At 42.7% G+C, this 17051-nt stretch overlaps 1 protein-coding gene across 3 annotated transcripts in view; it reads right to left on the reverse strand.

Moving 5' to 3' along the window:
• Nucleotides 1-2157: 2157 nt before the first annotated feature.
• Nucleotides 2158-17051, reverse strand: part of Klhl24 (kelch like family member 24) — a 40129-nt gene continuing 25235 nt past the window's right edge. For all 3 annotated transcript variants that reach the window (XM_028857605.2, XM_028857607.2, XM_028857606.2), the window contains 3 exons: nt 12914-13102; nt 11219-11407; nt 2158-7881 (listed from right to left, as the gene is read on the reverse strand). In XM_028857605.2, the coding sequence (XP_028713438.1) occupies nt 7681-7881; nt 11219-11407; nt 12914-13102 (579 nt within the window). In that variant the 3' untranslated portion in view covers nt 2158-7680. The remainder of the gene's footprint in view (nt 7882-11218; nt 11408-12913; nt 13103-17051) is intronic.

Raw genomic sequence — 17051 nt, forward strand, 5'->3', positions numbered from 1 at the left:
TTAAAGGCGTGCGCCACCATGTCTGGCACCACCAGCTTTTTACCAGATTTAAAGCACCAAGTGGGTATTCCCTCCATTACAGTGGGCCTCAGAGCCAACCGGGAAGCAGGTGATGACTTCTGGGTAGTCATGCTACTATGACATCATGTGCATGTCCTTTGGCAGGACAGTGTTGCAGCATCTGGGGTCCACTGCTGTGTTCCATTTTTGATTGCCCCCCCCCCCAACTCTGGCTTTTGTGGGCAGAGCTGCAGTGCACACGGATGTGGGAGTATTTTTGGCAGGGCACAGAGTCCTCTGGGTATATGCTTAGGAGTGGTATAGCTGGACCACGCTATAGTTCTAGTTTTATTTATTTATTGCCTGGAACTCATAGAAATCTGCCTGCCTGCCTCTGCCTCTGGGTGCTGGGATTGAAGCTGTGTGCCTCCACACTCAGCACTGGATACTGGATAGGTAATTTAGACTTAATTGGTTGGGTAACTTACACAGAGTAAGTCTTATTCTGCTCAAGGCTTTAAAGGTTGAAGACCAGTTAGCCCTTATGGGTGGAGGATGGGGGGGCTTTGTCTTGATTATAGCATAGATGGTGTCATGGTGGGGAGTGAATGAGAGCTGAGAATCACAGAAAGCCAGAGACGGACTGAGAGAGCTAAACATAAGCCTGTTCTTGTGAGAACCGACCCATTCAATCCCTAACAAGGGCAGTGACACATAATTATCTGCCTTTCACTAGCCTCCATTAAAAAAAAAAAGATTCAAAACTTTATTTTTAAAAATTGCCTTTGTTACAACTTAAAAAATTTGGGAAAGCTTCTTTTACCTTATCCAAACAGTTAATACACATGTACAGAAGGTCAAACTAACTTAAAAACATTAAAAAAGTAAAAGCAATCTTTCCCCATTTATCTAACTTCTAAGAAATGGTGTCATCCTCAGATAGCTGATATCAAGTTATTAAGGCTGCTCTAATCCAAATTCCTGAAGAACTTGTCCTCCACTTAGGAGGAACGAGTGTTCTCGCCCTGGCTGGACTCCCAATTCTGCATGAGATGTTTTTATTGTCAGTGGTCCTTGGTTTCCCCACACAAACGACCGTTTTCTCCTTTTCCCCCCATAAGGGTGGAGCTAAACTTTCAAACAGAACATAATTTTGGGACAACCTCTGATACTCAAAAATTACTGATATATATACACACACACACATATGTGTGTGTGTATGTATGTATATATATGTATACGCACATATATGTGTGTGTATGTATGTATGCATATGTACACACATACATATATCTTTTTTTTGGAGACAGGATCTCAATGTGTAGCCTTGGGTGGTTGGAAGCTAGATATGTAGTGTAGTCTGGTCTTGAACTTACACAGAGATTCACCTTCCTTTGCCTCCCAAGTGGGATTTAAGGCCTGTACCATCATGCCCCAGGAGATTGGGTTTTTAATGAGAATGCCCCAAGAATGGAAAATATGTCCTGTCAACAGGTAAGAGGGAAAATGATCTCAAAGAAGTCAGGCAGGATTCTGCCCACAAAGCAGCCAGTCCCTCTGTACAACTCTCGAGAGCCAGTGTTCCAAACAGTTTACAGTATTTCCTTTAGTACGAATGGGCAAACAAGCATAAGGACCCTCCCACATGAACGAGCTTCATGGCTTCAGATGGCAAAGGAGAGGAATACTGGGACAGGCTAGAAGCCTTCATTTCTGAAAAATTCTACCACTCAAGGGTTGGGAGTTGGTTCCCTGCAGGCTCACATCTGTAACTCAAGTTCCAGGGGATCCAGTAACCTTCCTGCCTCCCCCGCCCCCCCATGGTACTAGGCTGACTGTTAAGTCAACACCCATGCCCTTGGGTGGGTCTGTGTTCTGCTGTCTGAATGCCTTTCTCTTAAGCCTCCTAGGTAGGCTGTATTAACATGTCTTTATTAAAGCCAGCTCTGCTTCCTATGAACAGCTCCTCAACACATCAACTTTGGTATTCTTGTTGGCCACCATCTCCTTCCCTCAGATCACTACTTTAGTTTATTGTTTGTGTCCTCACTTATTTTATGATTATTAAGGTGAATATAAATGTCTGATTTTCCCCTGGTCCTTTTTCACACAATCACTTGGGTATATTGAAACAAAACAAAACTAGAACTCATCAGGTTTTTGGTAAACAAAATTTAATGCAACCATATAGTCAAGTAATATTTAAAAGACATTAGATACAACTTTTAAAAATTTAAGCTATGGAAGAAGTGCCATTAAACAAAAACATAAGCATTAATGTACTACAACGGAACCGAGAAGAACACAGAAAACATCCTTTTGTCATTGTGAAGATTCAAACCGAAAGCAATAGGCGTGTGGCTTTACAGTAAAGCACATTACGGTTGGTTGTTCAGTTCTGAACGCCTTACCTATCGAGCTCTGGAAACTCACACTGCAGGGGGGTGACAAGGAAGAGGAAGTGCTTTCTCAAGAAAAAAGAAAAAGTCTAGAGCAGAACTAATGACTAATATAAGGACATAACAGAAATAACTACACATAGTTTCTTCACTATTAGATATTTCAAATGACCTTTATGAGAACATAATGGGTGTTTATCTGAGAATTTTAAAAGCACCTAGGTACCCAGAGTTAAAAATGTAAACCAAGCAACAATCTCATTTAACATTCTTTCTGCCAAGCAACAACAAACACACTTGGAACTCACAAACGCACTTCAGGACAGATGGGTGTGGTGGACAGAGGCAGGAGGATTGCCGCTGCTCAAGGCCAGCCTGGCCATGTACTGAGTTCCAGGCCAGCTGGGGCTACATTAAATCGACCGACCAACCAACCAATCCACAGACAAGAACCCAATCCAAGAACTTGGGAGATAAAGAACAACTGGAGTTTAAGAGCATCTTTAGCGAAAACAGGGTTCTAGGCCAGTCTGAGCTATAGAGGACCCTGACTCAAAAGGTAAAACCAATCCGGTTTCAATAACAAAACTAAAAAAAAAAAAAAGACACGCATTACTGCATAGGAGGCAAATTTGCAGTTTATGCATGCCCAGTTCTATCAGACTTAAGTGCACTGGGGAGCTTAAGGCACAAACATTCCAACAAAACTTCTTTGGAAAGATACATAAAGTTACGAATTCACTTTTTAAAACTCAGGATCACCTTTAGCATGATGTAAGCTTAATATTTAAGGTAATCACAAAAATGTAAAAAGGTTCATATACAATATTTTAATAGTTTTCATTTATCTTGATGTGCATGAATGGTCTGTACTACGAGTGTTTGCACATAATGTATGTGCACTGTATGTGTGCCTGGTGCCTGTGGAGGCCAGAGGGTATTGGAACCCCAGGAACTGAGTTACAGACGCTTGTGAGCCACCATGAAGGTGCTTGGACCTACCCCCAGATCCCTGCAGGAGCAGAAGGGCTGGTGTTCCTAACTGCCAAATCATCTCTCCAGCCTGCTTAAAACACAATGCTTTAAAATGTCTAAAGTATTTTGAAAGCATCTCTGGCATTATCAGTTTACACTCTTGGGAGTGGTGTCTGATGCCTGGCATTAGATGTGGCTGTAAGAATAGAGTCCCATCTACTGTCTTACAGGTCAGCCAAACTGCTTCATTCTGGTTATGTGGTGTAGTGAATTGTTAATTTACCTAACAAAAATAATGGGTGAAGTGATAGGATTCCAGCTTTCTATATAATGTCAAACATTCCATGATTATTTCTGACATGAGATTTCACGTGGCAAAGTCTGGCCTCAAGCTGACTATGTAGCCATGGCTGTCCTTGAACTCTCCTGCTCCTCTAGCCCCCACCTCCTGGAGGCTGGACTCGGGCGTACTCAGCTAACTCAACTAAGGCTAGCAAGGCCAATCATGTTAACTAGTGGTGTCTCGGACTGACTAGGAAACAAGGTGGTCCACAGGCAACCTCTAGACATGATCTTATCACGTGGTGCCACATAAAAGTCTGGAGAATGTATCCTTTTCACATCTACATCCAGAGACATTAGAGGAACATACAGATAACAGCTTCCTTCCTCTCTCAGTGCAGGGGCTCTAAGTGATTTTAAAATCTATTGTCAGATCAGGAAAAGGTGGCACACACCTGGGTTGGACATGGACAAAGGTAAAAAGACAGCCTTTGTCTTTCCAAATGGGAGTCTGACGGCAGATACATACACAATTCCTACTCACCAGAGAATGTACCAGCACGAAGCACTGTCATCCTAAGTAGACCGTATGTTCAACTACGGCCATGTGTGAAGCTTCTGAACGAATTTTAGTCTAGAGTTGTCAAGTGAATAGTATTTACGAGACAGCACTTTGCACACACCCCAAACAGGCAGCAGTGACAAGCTCACATCCTCCCTGAGCATTTATGTATTTTTAAACCTGATTGAAATGGAGTAAACACCTGGATCCCAATCGTCTACGAAAACAGCTACGGAAAATTCAATTCATCTGTTAGTAGTCAGTGGGGATGGCAGAGAAGAAGAGGAGGAATTCAGGCCACCTTTTCACACACATGGAGAAGAGCTGGAAAAGGGTTCAAGTTCATGAAAAAAATGCACACAAAACCCAAGTGTAATTTTCTGTTGATCCACAAACACACCTTCAAGTTCTTCCCTGCTGAGATGACCTCAACAGGCTCTTGTGGACTTCTCTACCAGCAGCTCGCTTTTTGGCCCTTAACACTGCTGTTACACAGATCCTCATGACCAGATCTGTACTTCCAGATGAAATCATTGTTCTAGAAAGCTGGTCCTGGCTTCCATTTGTGCCTGCAGCACTCAGAAGGCAGAGTTGCCAAGAGTTTGAGGCTAGCACAGGCTACAGAGATCCTGCCTCAACAACAAAGAGTACTCCAGAAATGTTCAAATTTAGTCTTCTGCAATTGAATAGAACACGATCAACTAATTTTTTTTTTATCACATCTATTTCTGACAATGAAACTGCAAAAATCACTGGGTATTTGTGATATATGTACACAACCATACAGTCTATATGAACACATACACATAACTTAGAGGTGCACATAAGCATCACCTACCAAAAGAAACTCTGCCAATCATGGGAGGACAGAATGAATATGGTATGACACCAAGATGGTTGATACATCCCTCTTAATATACTAATTATACCCTAAAACTATTTCTTTTAGCCAGGCCTTACCACCACTATTTATCAAGAATTAGCAAAGAAAGATAAGTAATAAAGGAAGTTAAAATATAAGAACGATAAGTAATTAAAAGAAGTTAAATATCAATTGGGCAGCTTTAAAAAGTTAATTTTCTAGGACTCAAGATACTTTCTGGTGACTGTTAACATAATTTGCAACTACTCAATTTATGTGGTTTTAAATTACATAAAGAAAAATTGATTTAAGCAAATTGGGATTTTTCAGCATTTTTTCCAATTTACTACAATAAACACAAGGATATATTAAAGATAAACATTACAAAATACAAGTAGATAATATTTTTACAATAGACAAAAATACTGAAATACAAATTTACTCTGAGAAAGTCTTTTATATGATGTATTTATGAATGGACACGATCTTACAAATATACATGAGAATAACAATGATCATTTGTAGAATCCTAAGCATTTACAAAACACTTTTGTTCACACACTTTACTGTTAAGAATTTCTGAATTAAAACGTTTCCATTATCTAACAAAAGTATAATGCAGGTATTTACTATAAAATTACAGTACAAATACCCAAGTGTACATACATCTGTCTCTCAATTGACAGATAATTGTTTTCTGAACTGCTTCTATAATTATCAGTTATATTGTTTAAAATTTAAAATTTACGACTTGAAAACAATTTCACAAGTGTATTTTCTAGCATTTTTCTCTCAGAATTTAGATTCTAATTAAGCATCGACTCTTAAGAAATGTCTGTATTATTCTAAGATGAGGAGGAAGTTTGCCATTGTTGGGCTTTTGATGATCACCTTAATTTAACCAAAATCTAGTAACACTATAGTTGCTGACAAGGAGTATATTGTATTGTGAGAGACAATGGTGACTGGGAAGTCACACACCGCCAACACCTGGGATGGCCTACAGATTGCAAATCGTTATCTGTCCACACACAAGTTACGATATAATCAGTTTGCTAGTTCCTGCTGTACCCACTTATATTTCTAAGAAAAAAACTGGCATTTCCCTTTGAAAACTGGAAATGGAGGTGAAAACCCTTAGAGAAAAAACTTTTAATGGGAATTTGAAAGTGTTGATCAATATTTTATACAATGGCTCCCAAGTAAGAGATTTCTGCTCAGCACTAACTTACAAACAAGTGACCCCACTGAGAGGAGCGCCTCTAGGACCAGAGATGCTGACCAGGCAGGGAAGAGGCACCTGACCAAGCATCAGACCAGAAGATGAACTCACTGGGCTGCGTAGGGAGCAAACCGGTCTTGTTTTTCTTATAGCAGTACTACAAATGTACTTTTTTTTTTTTTATAGATTTATTTCTTTTATGTACATATGTGTGTCTATGTGAATTTATGTGCACCACATGCCTGGAGGTTCCCAGAGAGGAGAGAGGGTGTTGGGTTCCCTGGAACTAGAATTACAGGCCTTTGTGAACCATCTCATATGGGAGCCAAGCCAGGGTTCTCTGCAAGAGCAGTAAGTGTCCTTAAACACTGAGCCATCTCTTCAGTCCCAGTATGGTTTCTTCTGAGGCACGCACGGTCCAGATCCTGGATACAGATGTGCACTCCCTCCCGGCTCTGTAAAAGGGATTTCAACTCCTCTGTTAGTTTTAAGGGGAAAACTTCTGTAGCAGACTCACAGATGATTCATTAAATACCCTGAGTACCAAAGCGTATCACATTTTTTTTCTTCGATAGCTATTTAATTTTTTCCTTAGGGACTAATTATAATTTAAATCTCCTTACTTTTATATCTCCTACTTAAGCTCACAAAAGGGACTTAATAACAGAGAACAGTCTATGAAGTCACAAAATTTGGTATTTTATGGTAACTGAATTGTTACTACATTTTTACAATTAGGAAAGAAAACCACCTTCACTGAAATTAATCAGTATGATAAAGTCAGTGACAGAGATGTTTAAAACTTATTTCTTCCCCTCACAATGAATTCTAAACATTTTTAACATCAGGTGATTCAATCTAAATGAAGCTTCAGTCATACAATTTTTTTCTACATAACTGACAAAAAAGAAATCAACATTCCTAAAAGACAGTTCACAAATCCCTAAGAAGTTTACAGCTGGGTGTCATTTCCTACCCCACAGTTTCTCACAGATGAAAAAGTATATTCGTAGGCCAATGTATTATTTTTTTTTGGAGACAAGGTCTTATTTTGTAGCCCTTGATGACCTAGAACTTGTTATGCAGCTCAGGCTGGGTTCAAACTCAGAGGAATCCTCCTGCCTTTGCCTTCTGGGTGCTGGGATTAAAGGTGTGCACTACTATGCCAGGCTTTAACCACCTCATTTTAACACCCCTCACCCCAGTTACAGGAAAGGATTGATTACAGCTTGAAATATCGGTATTTTGGGCAGAAAGGCATCAGGATTATTTATTTCTTTTTTTCTTTCTGTGTACAGCACAAAGAAGTATTCTCACTTGGTAGTTTTTAAACTTCCCTCTTGGACTGGTGTGGCTTCTCATGTGAGGTACCCTGGGTTTAGAGCTTAAAGCATTTCTCGTTGTATCTGTGGATAGTCACACAGCCGTGATACGACACTGGTCTGGGCATCGCTGCGACCCCTGTGATGATACTTGTCGCAGGGTCGTAACAGAGGATAGTGTCTGTGGCTTCTCCATTTTCCCGTCTTCCACCCAGGATGTAGATCTTACCATTACACACAGACATACCACAGTTCTCCTGTTTAACCAAACACACAGAGAAACAAACAGTTAACTATTGAAGATAAAGGACTTGACAACAAACTGAAAAACACCAACATGCTTTAACACAGTTCAAGAAGGGGAGATCACATGTGGAGGTCTGAGGACAACATCAGGACCCCCCTGTGTGGGCCCTGGAATGGAACACAAGTGGTTGGGATTGGCGGGAAACACCTTTTAACCACAAGCCCTCTACCAGGTCCCCTTATGGTTTGTTAGGGGTGTGAGTGTGAATTATGTGTGCATGCCACGTGTGTGAGTGTCCCCAGGTATGAGAAAAGAACGTTGGGTCCCCTGGAATGACTGCTGGGAACTGAACTTGGGTCCTCTGGGATAGCAGCAAGCACTCTTGACCACTAAGCCATCTCTTTCCACTGCCCTGGACTGGTTTTCATTTGTTTGCTGCTTTTTAGATTTTATTTTAGTTGTGGGTCTGTGTGAATGTGTGCCGCACATATGCAGGTGCCCTTGGAGACCAGAAGAGGGCATCACATCTCCTGGAGCTGGACTTAACAGGCAGTTGAACTGCCTGGTGCGGGTGCTGAGAACTGAACGTGGTCCCCTGGAAGAACAGCCAGTGCTCTTAGGCACTGAGCCGTCTCCAGCCCCTGCCCTGGATTTTTAAATGTTATTTCCTGTGCTGGAATTCAGCCTTCTTTAGGATACTGTTGAATTAGCAATTTGTTTCCTCTGTGTCTTGCATATGTTGGTGTTCAGAACGCAGTTTGCTGAATTAGTGAACAAACGAAGCAGTAAGTAGCCTGACCAGTGGCTCCCACGTGGTAGCAGAGAACAGCCCCCTGATCTCCAACCCCACACGTGCTCCTGCTGGGCGCACAGTCTCTAAAGAATTTTTTAAGTAAGCGGGGAGCATTTTTAAGTCAGTCATGAATATTTCTTGTCCTTCTTCGATACATCAAGCATTTAAACTGTTGTTAAAGTTTAGAATAGTTATATGAGGAGAAATATGAAAGCAAGTTTGTAATCTCAGCACTTGTGGGTACTGAGACAGGAGGATTGTTGTCGTACGTACACATACGTACGCACAAACAAACATACGTACACACAAACAAGTAACATTAAAACCAAACCGAAACTCCTAAGGGATCCTGGCACTGTAGTGGACAGCTGTGGGGGCAGGAGGATCAAGAGTTCAAGGCTAAGCCGGGCGGTGGTGGCGCATGCCTTTAATCCCAGCACTTGGGAGGCAGAGCCAGGCGGATCTCTGTGAGTTCAAGGCCAGTCTGGTCTCCAAAGCGAGTTCCAGGAAAGGCACAAAGCTACACAGAGAAACCCTGTCTCAAACAAACAAACAAACAAACAAACAAATAAACAAACAAACAAACAAAAAAACAAAGAGTTCAAGGCTAGGTCCACCTGGGAACCAGTCAAAAAACCAAAATCAACCAATCAACACAAATAAGCAGAAACTTTAAGGAGTACACGACTGCTATACTCAGTGTGAATACTGAGGAAATACACTGGGGAAAAGGTCAGTTCTAACCAAGATAACCTGTGTTTGCTGTTGGAAGATGAGTGGAATTACAAGTACATAGGAAAAAAGCATCATAGGCCGAGGGATCAACACAAACCAATCCAAAACAACACGTGATCCGTACTGAAAATAAAAACACACACTTAATAATATAACTGGAATAAAGTTACAGGAAATGATATTGGAAAAACAATCAGCTGAGCATGGTGGCACACGCCTTTAGTCCTAGCACTTGGGTGGCAGAGGCAGGTGGATCTCTGTGAGTATGGAGGCCAGCCTGATCAACACAGAGAAACCCTGTCTCAAAACAAAACAAAAACCCAAAAAAACAAAACAAAACAAAAAAGCAACCACTTCTCAGCCGCTTCTCGGCCTTTGGCTAAGAGCAAGTGGGAAGAAAACAAACACATAAGACATGAGAAGGTCTCGAACAAAGCGGGGAGGTTTGGGAGTTCGTTCAGTAGGTTTCCAGTCAAGGGGACATAAGGAGATTTGTTTGGAGAATTCAACTGTAGCAAACCGGCTTAGAGAAGCTAGACTGGAGGACTGGACTCTGAGGACAGCTCCAGTGTGTGAGCATCCCTCTTTTAGAGACTGTGAAGAAACCTAGTGAGGTGCCTAGGATGTCTGGACACAGACAGCAGGAGAGTAGGCAGATCTACTTAAGCCTGCAACCTTGGAGCACCATGGCCGGTGTCTCACAGCAGGTGGGAACAAGGGTTAGAATAAGGTGAGCCCTGAGCAGCAAATGAGGCAATTCAGTAGCCAACTAGAGTTAAGGCAGGGGAAAGAGGCTAAGCAGCACTCATTGAAGATGGAGTGGAAAAAACAAGGACTAAGAAAACAACAGGAGAGATGCCTCCTGGTGACCTTTAAGAATGTGTCTGTGGAGGCTGGGTATGCAGCACATCTTTAATCTCCGCATTCAGGAGGGAGAGGAAAGTAGTTCCAAGCTAGTCAGGGCTACATAGTGAGACCTTGTCTAAAAAAAGAAAGAGACAGAAAGACAAAATCCAGCCAGCCAATCAAAGAAAGAAAGAAAGGAAGGACGGACGGAGGGAAGGAAAGGAAGAATACTTTTGCGGGGAGCAGGCTGGCTCAGGGGTAAGAAGAGCACTTCTGCCATCTGCAGAGGGCTGCAGTTTGGTTCCCAGTACCCACATCAGGTGGCTCACAACCACCTGTAACTGAGGCTCCAGGAGAGCGGCCCCTCCTCTGGTGTCTCCGGGCACCCACATCCCCGTGCACACACTAATATGAGGAGAGACAGAATCCCAGCGTCAGAAGCAGCATTTTGGTAGTCAAAGGAAGGAGAGCAGAGCCAAGAACCCAGGGCTGGAGCCTTTCTGGAACAGCAGAGATAAAAGGCCGCTCCGGCTGCAGGTGGAGTGTGTGGATGAGAGGCCTGAGCACAACCATTTCCTTTACAACAAAACTAACAGGCCTCTAAGCAGAGGCCCTCAGTCTGACCTCCTCTTCTGAAACAGGGAAGAGAAAGGGCAGAAGAACGGAACAAGATTTTGAAAAATGAAGTGAAGGCTGAGTGTTTTCAGTCAAAAGCCTAGATACAATGGAAGCTTCATGTTGGGTTGATTAAAAAGAAGCTAACCCTTGGGGCAGAGAATGGAGTTCAGTGTCGAGTGTTTACTTAGTGTTCACGAGGTCCTGGACCCAATCCCCAGCACCAAAAAGAACATGAATAAAAAACAATTCCTTGGGAGGCAGTTTAAAAATTATGAAATATTTGGAAAGTGAAATTCTAGTAAATAATCATGTCACTCATTTGCTCTTAGCTTCTGGTTGGCCTCTGTGCTGTTACCTGTCGGCTGAATGTGTTTTGTACATGCATCCAGTAGTCTTCCACGGGGTCGTAACAATACACGGCCTTGGTCAGTCCCCCAGCCACGTAGATCAGGTTGTTCAGAGATACGGCTGTTATGCACCTCTTGGCAATTGGGATAGCTGCACGAAGTAGCCAAGAATTGGTTTCTGGATCGTAAGATTGGACCTAATAATATAGAAAAATAGGGAGCAAGATGTCTAAAGAAATATGCAAATTTGCTTTAAAAATCTGTCAATATATAGAATCATGGTTAAAAATCAAATGCCATTAATTCAAAGAATTAAATGAGGTTAGTCTGATTAATAAAATTTATGAATTAAGAAAATTCTTACTTTTTGGGTGAAGAATAAAACTCCTTTGATTGAAAAAAGAGAAAAATCACCAAAGAAAGGCTAATTTATTACCATCAAACAGAAGACAATAACAAAATACACACAGATTATTTCCAAGAAGAATGGCCTCCAGGTTTACTAATGTACACTAAGAGTAAGTCTTAAGTTTTTCTGAAATTGCTTTATGTAAGTTAATCATGTCTCCATCTGAATATAATTTTTTCATGTATTTAGGTAGTCCTTACTGATAGGAATTCCAGCCATGACCCCATGGTCTAGCACGCCCCGGTGGGACACTTAGTCATTTCCAGGTCACAGTCCTGTGCTATGTGGTCACGTAAATTGCGTGCGGCATGACCACGTGATCTATGCACATGCATGGAGTAGCTAAGCGGGTCTGTGTGCACATGTGTGGGCTGGCCCTTAAAAAGGCAGACCCCATGTCCACCCCCCCTTCTCCCACACGTGTCCTTTCAGCAGGCGCGATCACATCTATCCCTTTCTCCTTGTCTGAATAAAACTCGTTTGTGAAGTCTGTTGTACTTCGTGACTTTCCCTTGCAGGGTAAGAGCACCGATAAAAACCATCACTCATTTCAGAAGAATGAGGCAACCTTGATCTAGTGTTTTTAGGTAGCTTTATCTCTTTACTGCCACCGTGCCCTCATGTGGGGGTCAGAGGACAACCCGCAGAGCTGGTGCTCGCCTAGTCCGGAGCTGGGGACTGAACTCAGATCAGCAGGCTTGGTGGTGAGCACCTTGACCATCGGATGATATATTAACATTTAACTAAGAAAATAAATGAATTGACTGATGAAATTCCATTATCACCACCAAACCAATTAGCCACTGGATACCCTTTCTCAGAATCAACATGGCGTCTCCTGAAATGCCAGGACAGGACACATTCTTTTGTCCCTGAGTTGAATGAGCTGCAGCTACTTTGGGCCATTCTCTGTTTATACTATAAAGGAAATCTTTCCTCTTCTTTTGTTCTAAAAACAAAAACCAAACTAAACCAAACCAAACAACCAACCAACCAAACAAACAAAAAACCCCAAACACCCTTCAAAAGTTTAAAGAACGACCCAGCTGGGAGCAGACGCAGTATCGTTAGTGCCTTGACCTTCGCTCACTCCTTTTCTGAGTTGCTTAAATCCTGTAGACGACAGTCAAGGTCTGGCTGTATAATGGTGTCACTGTGGCAACTTGAAATCCAGTGCTTTCCCCTCGGAACAGGACAGCAGACCATTTTTAGAAGATCCCTCACACTGGGTGACCTAGCCAGCTCTCCCCTCCACAGGCCACCGTCTCCCCTCTGTAAAGAGCACACGGCTCACCTTATCGGAGCAGGTGTTGTCATCAGGCCCTCCGCCAATCACAAACAACTTCCCCACACAGCTGGTCACTGCAGGGGAGCTCACTGCTTCCTTCAGGGGCGCAACTTCCGTCCAGCGATTTGAAAAGGAATCGTAACACTCCACACTGCTAAGTCTGTTTTGCCCGTCATAGCCTCCGACAACGTATACCTGTATGTCAAGTGCAGGGAAAAGAATCTTAGCGGCAAGTCTAACATGCTTAGCTGCTCACTTAGAATTAGAGGGTCCCTCTCATCTGAAGCCTCGACAGCTATGACTACAATGTTATTTAGTCGAGTTTTCTGAGACTTCTTCATTTCTTAGCAACCCTCTGACTACTGCCATTACAGAGCCTTTTCTGGTACGTTCCCTTCAGTGCTTCAGTGACATTTTAATCACACAGGCAAACTGTGTATTTGTTTACCTTACTGTATATACCTGGGCTTTGTCTCTGACTTGCTATGTTTTTTTTCATCTCCTTTGAAGAACAAGTTTTTACCATACCCACGGGAATAAGGCTTTTCAATTCTTGTTCACTCAGCACTGAGATATTTGGTTATAAAGTAATAAAGCTATGCAACTGCAACACCAGGTAAGGGTCAGTGGTTGAGTTCTAAACTTCACACCTTGTGACTTAAATCATCCACAGTTTATCCTTCTGTGTGCTTCTGTATATCCACAGTAGCAACACCACTTCTAGTGCCCATTTCTCAAGTGCAGTGTGATCTTGTTCCAAGCAAACAAATAAACATGGCGCTAGAGAGATGGCTCAGCAGTCAGGAGCGTCTGTGGAGGACCCGGGTTCTAGTCCCAGCACCCCAGCAGTCAAGAGGACTTGGGTTCTATTCCCAGCACCCACACAGGGTAATTTCAGCTTCAGGGGATCTGACACCATTTTCTGGCCTTCAAGGGCACAGACATGTATATACATTCAACAAAGAACACTCAAACACACACAAATAATTCTTTAATTTAAAAACTGTAAATAATAATATAGAACATCCTCACATAATCTTTTTTGTGATTTCTGAGATAAGGCCTCACTCCATAACATAAGCTGGCCTTAAACTTGTGGCAATCCTCCTGCTTCAGCCTTCCAAGTCTGTGATTACTAGCATGAGTCACACCCAACAACGCCTGACACATAGTTCAACTTTGGAGATTAAATATGATCCATTCTACACACATACGTAAACAACAGACACACACCATGAACACTGACGTTAAGATGCTTCTGGACTAAGACAATCTGAGTTTCTGCTGCTGCATTACTTCTTTCTAAATGTGTAAGGTTTCTGAGGTATTTTTTTCTGGAAGCAGGGTTTCACCACTATGAAGCCCAAGCTGGTCTTAAATTTGCTATTCTCCTGCCTCAGCATCTGGGATTAGAGGCATATGCCACAAAGCCAGACTCATATTAAATATTCCTTAGTAATTCTTTCCTTTTCTAAGATGCTTCGTTCTACGCCATCCTAAGTTTCTCTGCAGATTTTCTTAAGATTTATGTGTTTTGTATGGATGCTTGTCATCACAGCTGCCCAGAGGCTGAGAGAGGGCACTGGATCCCCTGGAACTGGAGTTATAGTTGTGAGTGGCCATGTGGGTGCAGGGAACTGAATCCACGCGGTCTGCAAAAGCAGCCAGTGATCCTGACTGCTGAACCATTTCCCCAGCCCTATAAACAGTGCTTATAAATGTAAATAATCTCACAGGTCTGAATGTAGCCTTATTCTAATTTTCAGAATTGTTCCCATGAGCTGTGTACTTGCTGTGTACGAGGTGAAATATTTTTTTTAAAAATACAGTCCTTCTAAGCTTTAAACTATTTTTTGTTGTTGTTGGGAGATAGGATTTCAGACAGCTTAGCTGCTCTTTGACTCTTCATCCTCCTGCCTCAGGTGGAGACAGCAGAGCAGGTGTGTGCTACCATGTTTGTTTGATTATTTATTTATTCAATGAGATGGTCCTGCTACATAGTCCAAAGTGGCCTTGAACTTGACATCATCCGGCCTCAGCTTCCCAAGAGCTAAGATTCTATGGGCCACCATGACCAGCTTGCTTTGGTTACCATTGCACCAAACAACCTAACATTTGTCAAGTAAATTAAGAGTTCACTAACATATGGATTTCGAGACAGCGATCCTTTTTACTTGCCTTTTATGTACAGCTTAAATAATTAGAAATTATTTTTGTTATACTTCATTTGTAATATCTTATTTTAGCACTGACTTCTCCAGCAATCCTTTGTATATTTTAAAATTTATTTATCGTGTGTGTGCACGCCACTGTGTTATACGTGGAAGTCAGAGGACAACTTCTGAGAGTAAGTGTCCTACTTCCATGGTGTACATCTCCGAGACAAAGCTCAGGTGTCAGGCTTGGCCACAAGCGCTCTTACCCACTGAGCCATCTTGCCGGCCTGTTTTGTCCTTAGAAAGAAGATTATTACCTGTGTGTGGTGCCTGTGTGGAGGTGAGAGGACAACTTTCTGAGTGGATCTCTTTCCACTGCAGTAGCTGCTGTGTCTGTATAGGTCAGAGGTCAAGCTTGAGTGTCAGTCAGAGCCGTCTACATTTTTAGAAACAGGGTCTCATTGTCTTCCATTGTGCATGCCAGACTGCCTGTCCAGGAGCTTCCAGGAGTTCCCCGGTCTTTACCACCCAGTTTGCCACAGGAGCACTGAGATTACGTGTGCGCTGCTGCTGCTCCTGGTTTTACGTAGGTTCTTTGGATTTGAACTCTGATCCTCACACTTGTGTGGCAAATGCTTTACGGCCACTGAGCTGAAGTGACTGTTTCTTTTAAAAGACACTGGAGTGGGGTGCGTGACTGCAATTCCAGTACTTTAGAGCTGGTGGAAGGAGAGTCAGGAGCTAAGTCATCCTCAGGCATGGAGCTGGAAGTCAGCCCATGCTTCATGAGGTCCGTCACCAAAGCCGGGGCTGGATAGACGGCTACTCAGTTTCGAGCGGAGCCTGGAGTCTGAATCCCAGCCCTCACACTGGGTGCCTCACAACTGCCAGGAACTCCAGTTCCAGGGGCTTCAATGCCATCTTCTGCCCTCCACAGGCACCACACACATGTGGCAGTCATATACACACATCTCAAACAAGAGGTGGGCTTTCATTTAAAAATATTTTTAATTCCTCTAATGATACAACATTTTTCCTTGTGTATATTCACTGTATATAAGGATATTTTTATGTAAGTGTATAATATACATTGGGCTTAGGATTCCCATGCCCCCCTCTGCTGTTATTTTTGTTATTTTTTTGAGAGAGAGGTATAGTCCAAGCTTGCCCCAAACTTGCTATATATAGGTCGGCTGGTTTAACGTTTGACCTCTCTGCCTCTGCCTTGGCAGCACCAGGATTACAGGTGCGTATCACTGTGTCCAACTAAGCCACAGCTCTGGAACTGTTCAAGGGCCTCTAGTGTCCCATACTGTGAAGGTTTCCGGACGCCTCTGTGGGGGACAGGGCGAAGGAGAGGCTGAGGGGAGGCCACCAGGGCAACCACTCTGATTGGACTAAGTTCTGGTTTTCCATTGGTGGCTCTGAAACGTGTCCTAGTGGAGCCCAAGATACCACATCTTCTCAGAAAGGGGTGCCACAGGCCAAGGGGAGACTCATTTCACTTCATTTGAGGTGTTTTGGACAAGGTGATAAAAGACGGTATTGGGGAATGGCTAACAGTTCCACGTTCCTCAGGAACAAGCAGAGCTTCTCTATCTGTTTAATGTTAAAAAGTGAGTGCAGTGCTTCAAGGGGGGCACTCAGGTGCATTTCTGAGTTCCAGGCCTGCCAGGCCCAAACCACTAACTCACAGACCAGTTTCAGATTAAATAATGGTAGTTAATGGTTCAGAACCCAAATTGTAAAAAAAAAAAATTTGAGACAATGTTACTGTGTAGCTGAGGCTGGCCTGGAACTTGTGACAGTCCTGACTTGGCCCCATAAGAGCCAGGGTTAGAGGTGGAGCATCCTGTTTGGCATCCAGTTACATCATTTTAATACATTTGTTAGCTGTAGTCTATAACAGATATCCTAGAAAACATGTTGGTGAAGGGGCTGAGGAAATGGCTCAGCAAGTAAGAGGGCTTGCTGTGTAAGTATAAGGA

Source organism: Peromyscus leucopus, chromosome 12, assembly GCF_004664715.2.
Source record: "Peromyscus leucopus breed LL Stock chromosome 12, UCI_PerLeu_2.1, whole genome shotgun sequence".
In the NCBI taxonomy this organism is placed as follows: domain Eukaryota; kingdom Metazoa; phylum Chordata; class Mammalia; order Rodentia; family Cricetidae; genus Peromyscus; species Peromyscus leucopus.